The following is a 12,172-nucleotide window of genomic DNA, read 5'->3' as shown; positions in this document are numbered from 1 at the left end:
AATAAAAATTGATTTAGATGCTCTAGGAATGGCCTCTAATGAGTTGCCACTGTCTTGCCACTGGACACACCTGATCACTTCTTAAAATAAACAGAGAATTGATGTATTACTCACTTTGTACCACATACCCCAGTGGATCCAGCTGTAAGTTTCCTTAACTTCAGACAGCATGTAAAAAGAGTATTGTGTGTATAAAGCCGCCCTTGTCCATTCTCCCCCCCAAATCATTTTGTGCTACTTACTCCTGTGGCATGACTTAACAACAGGCTTTTTAAAAAATACTGCAGCAGCAACGTGGCATTACATTTTTATTAATATATTTTTAAGACTTCTGATCAGCTTTTGTGCTCAAACACTGGGAATTATCATTTAAAATGCCTCTGCCTATTGCCTTGTGCCAGTCAGATTTCTGAAAATCACTTCTGTTCATATTTCATTGTGATGATTCAGTAATCTGTGGAGGGAGCAGAATACACGTCTGTCTGTCTTCTATCTATTTATTTCTCTTAGACGTACCCATTGCTAATCCCATGTATGGCAGCTCTCACGAGAGTTCGGATAGCGACAGGGTTGGGCAGCTGGCCGGTGCGCCGGGAGTTAACGGCAGCGGAGGCGGGCGGGGAGTACACGGCGGAGGTGGGCTGGGACTGGGAGGAAACTGCGGTGGAGGCAGGCGAGGAGGAGGAAGGAAATAGCTGAGGGGGGAGGTGTTCGGGCGGGAGGGGGGAGACGGGGCGGGGGGGAGAAAGCTGCGATGGGTGTGGGGCGGGGGAGAAAGGAAACGTCTGGTCAGGGAGAACTAGAGGTGCTGATACTCTACACCCGGCCCCTCTAGTTTTAATGGATGCTAGTTTTGTATTCAATTTCATAAGAACCCCCTTTTGCATGCTATTTTTATTCATAATGTTTGTAACTTGAAAATAAAATAGGACATTTCCCCAGAAATCTATTTCAGTACCCTGCCTCTGTCCCTTTTTGGTATGATCAGACTCAGAAGTGTGATTCTCAAACATTCTTGTTTTTGTTTTCCTACCCTATTTGGGAGTGAATTGAAAAAGAAGCAAGGAAGTGTGAAAACAGGACACAGCAAAACTAAGTCATGACAAGCTTTCTGTTGTTCTCTTTTCCGGACAATTTTCAGTTAGAACTTTCAGTATGGTGAACAGAATGCTGGACTTTGAGGGGAGATCTGGATTCCAGTCCCCAGTATATCCATGAATTTCACCGGCTCACCTTGGACCAATCCTCATCTTTCAGCCTAATAAATTTCACAGTGATGGTATGAGGAGTAAATGGCCAGGATGAAGATTATGCATGATGTTCTAAGTGGTCTCTGTCCATCACACAGGTAGGCTTCACACTAGTGTGAAGAGACATCTGGAAAAACTCACAAGCTTTTCTTTTTCTTTTTATGTCTCTCCTGATAGGTAGCTAGGCTCTTCCCCCCTTATTCCTAGGTCACGTGCTCAGCACCCTCCTAATTTCCTTTTTGTCCGCCAAGGAAGAATAATCTTGGAAGTCCTTGCAGGCTTTTCTGAAGGAATTATATTTAGATAATTCTCCTGGGTGTGCCTTGGAATGTGCATCCCAGCGCCCAGCTGATTGGCTTGGATGGTGGACACGCCTGATTGGCTGAGGCGCACCCAGGAGGATTGGTTGCCGCGGCAGTGGCAGGCCTGGCCACGGCGGCGGGCCCGGCCCGGACATGGAGGCAAGGCCCAGGAGGGAGGAAAGAAAGTGGAGGGGGGCAGAAGTGGCGGTGGGGAGGAGAGGCGGCTGGTCCCGGAAGTGGAGAGTGGGGCAGAAGCTGGGGAAGAGCCCTCAAAGAGCGCACAGATGCTCTGTGCGGGTCCGGCTAGTTATATTTAGATTTCATTTATTTTATCTTTATTCTCTCCTATCTTATTATTTATATTTCTTTCATGTTTTACATCTTTTAAAAATTTTTGTTTAGTTCCCTATATCCACCTCCTCTCTGCTGAGGAAATTCTTCTCTCTACCATTGCTGGCAAAGTGTCTTTTAAACGTTGTTCCCGGTGCTGGTCTTCTATCCCCTCAATGGACGGACATAATCTTTGCCTATTTTGTTTGGGAGAAGCTCATTTGACTATGACCTCTGTGCATTGCCAAGGTTTCTCCAGACAACTGCGCAGAAACAGGACCTCAAGCTTACGTCTTTATTTGTAAGAATGTGCCCTGTCAGCCCAGGTTGGCAAGGAACAGGCAATAAACACTACGCTTTAGGCTCCTACTACCATGAATTTGAGTTCTGAGGTGGCTGTTCCCTGCCTGGAGGGCCTGGGATTCCTTTGCTGACTTGGTCTACCTCCATGGAGATGCCCGTGTCAACCATACTGTCACCTCAGGCACAGCAAAAGCGAGGGCTGCCTGGCCTGTCTGTGGCCATACCTCTGGTGTCGGGCAACAACATCCACAGCTGTCTGGGCTGAATTCATCTTCCAAGCCACACAAGCAGCACAAGAAAAAGAGAACCAAGGTGTCAGTGGGTCCGGCTCTGAAAACAAAGAAGAACACTGTCAGCGGAGAGCCGGGCACCAAAGAGACTGGAGCCAGCCTTGTCTGCACATGTGCAGACACCACTCTCATAAACGAAGCTGCAGCAGCCGCCTGTGATGCCTCCAAAAGCCACAGCAAAAACGAAGCACTGCGTGCCTGCCACACAAAGCTCCCAGGCAGTGACGAGTGATCTGTCGGGACTGAGTGCGCCCTACCTGAACTGCCCACATCAATGATTCTTTGCGGGGCAAACCAGCCCTTCTCTGGCTGCTAGAAACAACAAGCCTCGATCATCCCTTCAGGATTGAAGGACTCTCAGTAGCAGGTCTGATTTCCATGACAGGATGGGGCTAGACTATGAGTCAGAGGAAGAACTCTGGCAGTCGGAGGACTCCAAGGAGAGAGACTACTCCCCACAGGGCATGGATAGGGGAAATGAATCCCCTCATTATCTTAATATCACCCTAGCCACAGCTTTGATGAGGATCAGGGAGAGTTCTCTGATCCCGGTGACTTTGAGGATGGGGACTATGTGAGCAATTGTTATCGTGCCAGGGGCTACCGTCCAAGTGACTATGACCAAGTTAATAGAGACTATGACTATGAAGGTGCACACTGGATGCACTATAAGAGATACAGGTCTCGATCTAGCTCTCCGCATCAGCCACGCTCTGCCAATTTATGCCAACCAAGAAGGTGGCTGCTCGTGAGTGCTACCATTCTCAGGAACGTGCTGAATGCATTGACATGCACAGAAGGCTTACCTCTTCACAATATCAATCCTCCTGCTGCTTACCTCAAAGTGACATGGCTCCTGTTCCCCTTGAACCACTGCATGATCCTGTGTTGCTGCTGCTGCTCCTACTGGAGGGGATGAAAAACCCAGACTGGACACTGTGCCTGCTAAGATCCAGACACCTATTGCAGTCCCACCTATTGAAACTGTATGTCTGATACCACTGGAGAAGATCTTACAGTGCTCAGACTCAGACTTGGAAGAGCAGCCTGATACTTCCTTCTTGGAGGAAGCTGCTACAGGGTCCAAACATCATAACAAGGCAATACCTCCCTCTCCATCGGAGGACCTGAGATACTTCTCAGTGCATGTATCTAAGATATCTTTAGGAATTCAGTTGCAGGAGGAGAACAAGGCCTCTTCTAATCCCTTTTTCAATGTTATAGTTGGGGATTCACAGAAATCCGTGGCGCTTCCAATGAATCAGGCCCTATTGGACATCACTCAGAGCTTTTGGGACTAGCCGTCTTCAGTCCCCTCCACTTCAAGGAAAGTTGAGAACCTATCTAGGGTAAAGGTGGAGGACACCTCTTTTCTCCAGAAACACCTAATCCCTAATTCAGTTGTAGTGGAGGCAGCGTAATCTAGGTCTAAGAACAAGATGCTGTCTACCCCCATGGACAGAGAGGGCCGTAGGCGAGATTCCATGAGTAAACACGTATATTCCAGTTCTACTCTCTAAATCAAAATTTTTAACTATCAAGCTTGTATGGCTAGATACAGTCACCTGTTATGGGGAAAGGTCTCTCAGCATCTGGAGACTTTCCCCATTGCGCAAATGGATGCCATCCTTTCCTTGCAGCATGAAGGGATCAGACTGAGTAAGCAGCTCCTGCATACTTCTCTACACTCTACAGACTGCGCTGCTTGGTCGATGGCAGGAACTATTTTGTTCCGGCGACATGCATGGCTCCGTTCTTTGGGCTTCGGTCGGGAGGCACGTACACGAATTGAGGATCTGTCTTTTGATGGCCAAGCTTTGTTCGGGACACAGACTGATGAGACTATGGAATGGGTTCAAAATATGAGCATGTACCAGTGACTGTTGCTGGTGTCATCTTATGTTTCTTTTAGATTGTGAGCCCTTTGGGGACAAGGATCAATATTATTTATTTATTATTTATCTGTGTAAACTGCCCTGAGCCATTTTTGGAAGGGCAGTATAGAAATCGATTTGTTGTTGTTGTTGTTGTTGTTGATAATAATAATAATAATAATAATAATAATAATAATAATAATAATAATAATAATAATATGGCTAAGTCCATGAGTTTTCCCTCATCATTGGATACCAGGTTCAATAGACCTTTTTTTACTCCTAAGCCTTTCCGTCACGGTCATCAACCATTCCTTTCGGTCGTCCAGATTCTCTCAGTTCAACTCGCAGTACAAAAAGCGACAGTACTCCTCCACCAAGCCTAGTCAGCAAAAATCCAAGTCCACCACTTTTCAGAAGAAAGCGTGACTATCCCAGGGTCGGTTCCCATTTAAGATCTTGCCTGGAACATTGGGAACATATCACATAGGAGAACTCGCTTCTCACCATCATTCATTAACCCCTGCTAACTTGACAAAGAAGCACCTTTTAACATGGTGATTCTCTTTATTTAGCAGGGGGAGAGTAATTGGCCCTAACTACCCCGAGCACAGTACCTCCAGTGACTGTTGCTGGTGTCTAGCTTATGTTTCTTTTTACATTGTGAGCCATTTGAGGACAATGATCCATCTTATTTATTTATTATTTCTCTGTGTAAACCGCCTTGAGCCATTTTTGGAAGGGCGGTATAGAAATTGTACCCTCACATTGGGGACAGCCTGTTCTCATGATTCACTATTCTAAAACGGGGTGGGGGGTTGCAACCCATATTGGATCTCCATCTGCTCAATTCCTATGTGCAGTACAAGTTTTTCCATATGCTTACCATCTCAGAAATTATGATGCTCCTGACAGAGGGAATGTGTCTTCGTATCCATAGACTTAGAAGACACATAATATCACATTTCAATATGTCCCCAACATGCAAAGTATCTACGGTTGCAGGTGGGCACAGACGCATTCCAATTCTGCGCCATGCTATTTAGATTATCTTCTGCGCCAAGAGTTTTTACCAAGGCATGGCAGTGGTTGTAGGCCACCTACAGAAGAAGGGGATTCAAATGTTTCGCTCTCTGGGCAACTGGCTGCTGACAGCAAGGTCCCCAGCTCTTCTTCGAAAGGACCTTTGAATCACTATCATACTGCTGGGTCTAAATGTCAACTACAAAAAAATCTCAGTTGACCCCTACACGCAGAATAAAATTGGGGGGGGGGGGTGATATTTGACTCCATTGTAGGAACAGTGAACCTTCCAGTAGGTCAGGTCCATCAGATCAAAAGTCTCACTTGTCAAATATGTGGCATCACTACTCACACAGCACGCAATGTCCAGCGTATGCTCAGCCTTATGGCCTCCACTATTGCAATTCTGCCTATGGCTAGGTTGCATATGCACCCCTTGCAACGCTGGCTCCTGGATGTGTTTCACCCAGTGAAGCATCACAACTCCAAAATCCTGCATGTTTCAGAACATGTTCGTCTTGCCCCTCAAATGGTGGACTATTCAACAAAATCTGTTACTATCCACCCCATTCAAAAAGACCGGCCTGGAGGTGCGAATAAAGACAGATGCCTCGGAAGATGGCTGTGGAGTTCATCTTGGGGGTCTCAATCTTAAATGGACATTGGTCTAGGACATTGGTTATATGGCCAAACACCATATAAAGAGCTTTTGGCGGTGTTCAAAGCATTGAGAGGTTTACTCCCAGCAGTCAGGGGCCAGCATGTTCTAATTGTCACAGACAATACTACAAAAAAAGCATATATAAACGATCAAGGTGGAACAGGGTCCTGAGCCCTCCTGACTCTGAGACTGAGACTCTGGCATTGGGCTCTTCTTTATTGCATCCACCTATCAGCAGTCCATATCAAGGGTCTCGCCAAAAACTTGAGCAGGATGCAGACATTGTCTCATGAGTGGAAACTGGACAGGGTATTTGGTCAAGATGTTTTTTGGAGGTGGGGGATGCCACAAGTGGACCTCTTTGTGAGTGAACACAATTACCAATGTCCAGTGTACTTCTCCAGAGCAGGGGTGGGGAGCAACTTGAAGGGTGATGCATTCACAACCACATGGATGGGGGCCTTCTTTTACCTGTTCCCTCTGGTTCTGCTTCTCCGAAGGGTTCTCCAGAAGTTGGAGGATGAAGGATCGGACTGCATTCTTGTGACACCTTCGTGTCCCCAGTCCACATGTCCAACAGCCACTTCATCAAACTTCCCCTCCTTCCTGCATGGCTGTCTCAACAGCAGGGGAAGGTACTCCATCCAGACATACAGAAACTGCACCTAACAGCATGGTGAATCCTCCTGTCTGGTCTACGGAATTGAAATGAGGTATTTTCAGCATCCAGGAAACCCTCTACTATGTTGTCCTATGGGGCAAAGTGGAAGCATTTTTCTGAATATGTAGGATCTACCAGTGACATGTACCCTACTGTGGTCCCAGTAGCTACCATCCTGTCATATTTACGCCATCTTAAGAAATCGGGACTTTCAATGTCCTCAGTCAGGGTACACATGGCTGTAATATCTTTCTTTCAGAATGCATTTTCTATGGCACCTTCCTTGTTCACTTTGAAGGAGGTGAAGCACTTTTTGAAGGAGTTAGCGTATCTACACCTGGACAAGACCACTATAGCCCCATGGGACTTATCAAGAGTCCCGCTCCGCCCTCATGGTCAAACCTTGTGAGCCGATGGCGATGTGCGACCTTTGTTTGTTAACTCTCAAGAATGTATTTCTGGTCACAATTACATCAGCCAGGAGGGTGGGGGAATTTTATGATCCACCTTACCAGTTGTTCCAAAACCAGAAAGTTGTTGTAAGGGTTGATGTTTTATTTCTGCCTAAGATAGTCTCAGCCTTTCATAGGTCGCAAGCCATTTCCTTACCAGTTTTCTTCCCTAACACTTCTTCCGAATCAGAGCGAAAGTTGCATGCTCTAGACGTTAGACGGGCATTGGCCTTTTACGTCCACGACACAGCACTCTTTAGGTCCACCACAGCATTGTTCGTAACGTATGGTGCACCACACAAGGGCCAGAGAGCTTCTGCTCAGTCTATTTTGGCGTGTATTGCGCACAGGCTATCAGTTTGGCCTACCAAGTGCCTGTGTTGGAACCTCCCCTCTTCATTGAAAACTCACTCTACAGAGCAGTGGCCATTACTTTAGACTCCATCTGCCAGACCGCAATGTTATCTTCATCTTTTATAATGCACTATGCTCTGGACATTCAGGCCCGTAATGACGCGGCCTTTGGGAGATCAGTTTGGGAGATTGGCAGGTTCTGTTTCAATAAGGTGTTCACTCTGTTCTGCAGTTGTGTTTTATCTTCAATTAAATGTTCTTCTGTTCATGGAATAGAGCATTTTATGCTCCTTTATGGGTCAGTTACTGTCTGATTATGGTCTTTTTCCTGGCCTCTGGCCTCTGCTCTCCTCCTCTGAAGTCCAGGAACTTGAGGTGCACCCATCTGTGTGATGGACAATGACCGCTTAGAAGAACTTCAGGTTGCTTACCTGTAACTGGAGTTCTTCTGGTGGTCATCTGTCTAGTCACACACCTGCCCATCCTTCCCCGCTGCAGAGCCTTATAGTGGTGGACTCCAGAACTGAGGAGGAGGGTGCCGAGCACGTGACTTAGGTATAAGGGGGGAGGAGCCGCGCTATCTATCAGGAGAGACAGAAAAAGGAAAAAGGAAAGCTTGTGAGTTTTTCTGGATGTTTCTTCATGCGAGCACGAAGCCTATCTGTGTGACTGGACAGACAGAAGAACTCCAGTTACAAGTAAGCAACCTGAAGATCCCCAAGTTCCATGGAGGAATTAAAAAGTAATAATAATAATAAAATTGACTACTGAAATGTAGACAAGGCTATAGTTTGAAGGGCAATGTACAGTCTTATGCTAGATGCATAAGTGTAGTGTACATTCATTTGGTACTGTATGAAAGTTGGATATTGCGTGTAACACATTGAATTCTTGCTTGAGAACCAGGATAAGAAGATGAAGAAGGAACTGGTATGCCCTTGTAAGGTCCTGTAACTAGATATAAAGCAAGATAGGGGTCCAGTAGGGTATTCAATATTCTTTACAATCAATGAGGCCCTTTTAAAATTTTATTCAAATATTCTTTAGTTTACATTGCATTGGTATTTTATGCTAACAGTGTATGAATGTGTTACAGTTCCAAAACGTTCCTGCTCTATGAATCATGGCGAGGGTCATGAAGATGGGATGAGATATTACTTTTCTTTTTTGAATATGTATAAGAAATAAATGGCATATGACTTTAATCTGACTTAATATGACTTATATGACTTAATATGACTTATATGACTTAATTTGACTTTAATCCTCCAATAGATATGAGGATCTGGGTTATGAAAACCTGGCGCCTTGTCCTCTGGAGGAGAGGTACGTAGCTTTTATTCAGAAGCATAGCAGCTAATGTCTTGGATTATCCAACTCAATTAATTTAACCTTGAACTCCTACTGCACTGAAAACTATTTGTTCTGCAACATGTTTGTTGGAAATTTCCCTGCTGTATTCCTAAGTGATGGGAAGACTTTACAGTCTCAAGTGATTCCTTTCAAGTAGTAGTGTATTGTTGTTGAATAATGCAATACTGTGTGGTTTTTCACTCGCTTACTTGCACTGAAGTTAATGGGTTTCTGTGAAGCACTGCTTATTTCTCGGTCTGAAAAGACTTGGTATTCTTTCAGCTGAAAGCGTGTTCTGATTAATAAATATGTGCAGCCCTGCTGGAGAGTTTGGATGATAACTGGAATTGGGTGTTACTCCAATCATGCACAGTTGGGTGGGTAATGGCTGGCTCTTTTTCAGCCATCTGTTAACCAGCTAGTTAATATCTCCTGCTGACACCCATCACACAGGGATTACTATAAGCATGGCATAAATAAATTTAGCTATTCAGGATAGAGTATTCAATTTCTTTTGGGTAGAAGAACTTGCATAATCCTTTCTGTCTCATACATGTCGGAAGACAAAGTGGAAATGCTTCTCAGATGTATGAGAGGACCAAAATTTGTTCCTCTCTCCCAAGCTACCAAGTATGTCGGCTATATGCAGTGTTTAGAACTTATTCATATATCAGAAGAAGCCACCTTATTTTCTAAACAGTATGGAAGGGAAGAAGTAATATGGTTAAAATAAATACCCAGTTAATCAGTTATTTTTCAGCCATTGTTTGGAAGGTAAATAACCTCTTCCATTTAAATCAAGCCATCTTGCTGTCATTAGCAAATGAAAAGGTTAAGTTTTGTGGAAGGATTACACTTCAACACTAATCGGCTTATAGGGACTAGCATAACTGCATGGTTGAAGAAGAGATAAAAGAACCAGAGTTCAGACTTGCCTCAGCAAAAGGCACTGAGCTGTATGGTGCAGAATTAGCCATACTAGTCAAAGGCTTTGATTTTGACTAGGACACAAACACCAGAAATGCCTGCAGATTTCAATGGATACTGGAAAATGCTCAGCAATGATAATTTTGAGGAGTATTTGAAAGCACTGGGTAAGCCTTCCTTTCCTCCCTTCCTTTCCTCCTTCTTTATTTTTAATATATTAGATAACTGCAGCTTTTTATCTCCTGGCCTGAACTGGATTCTTCTTGAAGAGTCAAACTCAGAGTATCATGCCATATAACTTATCTAGCTTTTGTATGAAAATAATTTTTCGCTTCAGTTCCTTAATAACAGTGTTGTATGGGGAAAAAGGTTTTTCTAATTAGGGATGTGCGTGAACTGGTTCGGAGGCCTCAGCAGTTCGATGGGCTCGAAGGTGGGGGGGGGGATAACTTTAAGAACAGGGGTGGGTGCTCTTACCCCTCCCACAATGTTTCCTCCTCCGCCACTGTCACTTAAAAGGGTCCGGTGGAGTAGCAGCGTACCTTCTTGCCCTCCCGTGCCACCTCAAACTGGAAGTGGTATGCGCACCAGCCACTTCTGGTCTGAGTTGGTATGGGACGGCAAGGTGGTATGCTGCCACCCTGCAGAACCCATTTGAGTGACAGTGCTGGTGGGGGAAATGCGGCGGGAGGAGTAAGAGCACCCTCCCCCTTTCTTAAAGTTATCCCCACCACCACCTTCGAACCAGCAGGTGCCGGTTCCATGCACATCCCTATTTCTAATTTAAAGAAAGCAACTGAATGAACGGATTGTGGAAAGAAAATGAGAAAATCCTGAGGTTGCAAACATGCACAATCCCCACTGCATGTTAAGGTCATCTGAGGAGGGCCGTCTTCAGTTACCATGATGACTCAGAGGTAGGCCTTCTCTGTAGCTGCCCCTGGGCTGTGGAATGCACTCCTGGCAGAAATCCGTAGTCTGTTCATTTTTGGCCTTCAGGAGAGCCTTTAAGACCTATCTGCCTGGCCTTCCAGGGTTTTTAAACTGTTTTTATACTGTAGATGTTTGGCCTGGTTTTCCAGGGTTTTAAAAATTGTTTTAATTTTTTAATAATGGTTTTATGTTTTTTAATTTTTTATTCTAACAGTTACTTGATTTTAGTTTTATTTTAATCAGCCATTTTTGGAAGGGTGGTATAGAAAACAAACAAACAAACAAACAAACAAAATAAGCATACAGAGTCTTCAGTATTAATTATCAAGAATTATTGTTCTGTCACCCACCAGGGCAATTGGTGGTTTCATAAGCACAAAAGCAGGTCCTTGTCCCCGAGGAGCCAACTAAAATTCAGTATAGGTGAGAGAAGTAAGAAGGGTAACTAAGGATGACCCATGAATTTGACTAGAAATTATTAGTTCCACTGGTATACTTCTATAGCAATATATTTAAAGTTGCTTTTGGGGAGGAGGAGAACAGTGTTGATTTATTCCTTGCAGCATCCATTGCTTCTTTTAAAAAGTTGCCAACACAGTTTTTGAATTCTCCAGACTTTGTATGTATAGCTTTATATGATTTTCCACCTCCCATATTTTTCTGACTTTTTTCAGATGTAAATATTGCCTTGAGGAAAATAGCCAACATGCTTAAACCTGACAAAGAGATAATCCAGGATGGAGATCATATGATAATTAAAACGCTAAGTACTTTTAAAAACTACATCATGGATTTTGATATAGGGAAAGAATTTGAGGAGGATTTAACTGGGCTGGATGATCGCAAATGCATGGTAAGAATTAAAACATCTACTATTCCATGGTTTTAAAAAAATTAGCATAAAATCCTGTGTTACTGTGTTTATAGCCATTTTGATATGGCTTTTTTTTCAGGCCCAAGGCCCATCTTGTCCAGCATCCTGTTTCACACAGTGGACCACCAGATGCCGCTGAAAGCTACAGGCTTTCAGTTGAGGGCATACCCTCAGTTGAGGGCATACCCTCTCTCCTGTTGTTACGCCCCTGCAACTGGTACTCAGAGGCATCCTGCCTTTGAGGCTGGAGGTGGCCTATAGCCCTCCAACTAGTAGCCGATGATAGACCTTTCCTCCATGAAGTTATCCAAACCCCAAACCCTTCTTAAAGCCATCCGGGTTGTTGGCTGTCACCACATCTTGTGGCAGAGTTCATTATGTGTTGTATGAAAAAGTACTTCCATTTGTTGGTCCTGGATTTCCTGGCAATCAATTTCATGGGATGACCCCTGGTTCTAGTGTGATATGAAAGGGAGAAGAATTTATCCACTTTCTCAACACCATGTATGATTTTAGAGACCTCTATCAGGTCTCCCCACATTTGTCTTTTTTTCTAAACTAAATAGCCCCAGGTGTTGTAGCCTT

At 44.4% G+C, this 12,172-nt stretch overlaps 1 protein-coding gene across 27 annotated transcripts in view; it reads left to right on the top strand.

Annotated features, from left to right (window-relative positions):
- Positions 1-12,172, top strand: part of LOC128350289 (retinol-binding protein 1) — a 137,717-nt gene that overhangs the window by 70,724 nt on the left and 54,821 nt on the right. For 16 of the 27 annotated variants that reach the window (XM_053308331.1, XM_053308339.1, XM_053308333.1 and 13 more), the window contains 3 exons: positions 8,776-8,826; positions 9,859-9,947; positions 11,388-11,566. The exons of 7 other annotated variants lie outside the window; for them this stretch is intronic. In XM_053308331.1, the coding sequence (XP_053164306.1) occupies positions 8,776-8,826; positions 9,859-9,947; positions 11,388-11,566 (319 nt within the window). Of the gene's footprint in view, positions 1-8,775; positions 8,827-9,858; positions 9,948-11,387; positions 11,567-12,172 lie in introns of those variants that run through there. 4 more of the 27 variants (XM_053308357.1, XM_053308353.1, XM_053308350.1 and 1 more) reach the window with 3 other exon arrangements.

This window comes from Hemicordylus capensis, chromosome 3 (assembly GCF_027244095.1).
Source record: "Hemicordylus capensis ecotype Gifberg chromosome 3, rHemCap1.1.pri, whole genome shotgun sequence".
NCBI classification, from domain to species: domain Eukaryota; kingdom Metazoa; phylum Chordata; class Lepidosauria; order Squamata; family Cordylidae; genus Hemicordylus; species Hemicordylus capensis.
The sequence above is the reverse complement of the archived record's forward strand: the minus strand, read 5'-3'. Positions and strand labels throughout refer to the sequence as shown.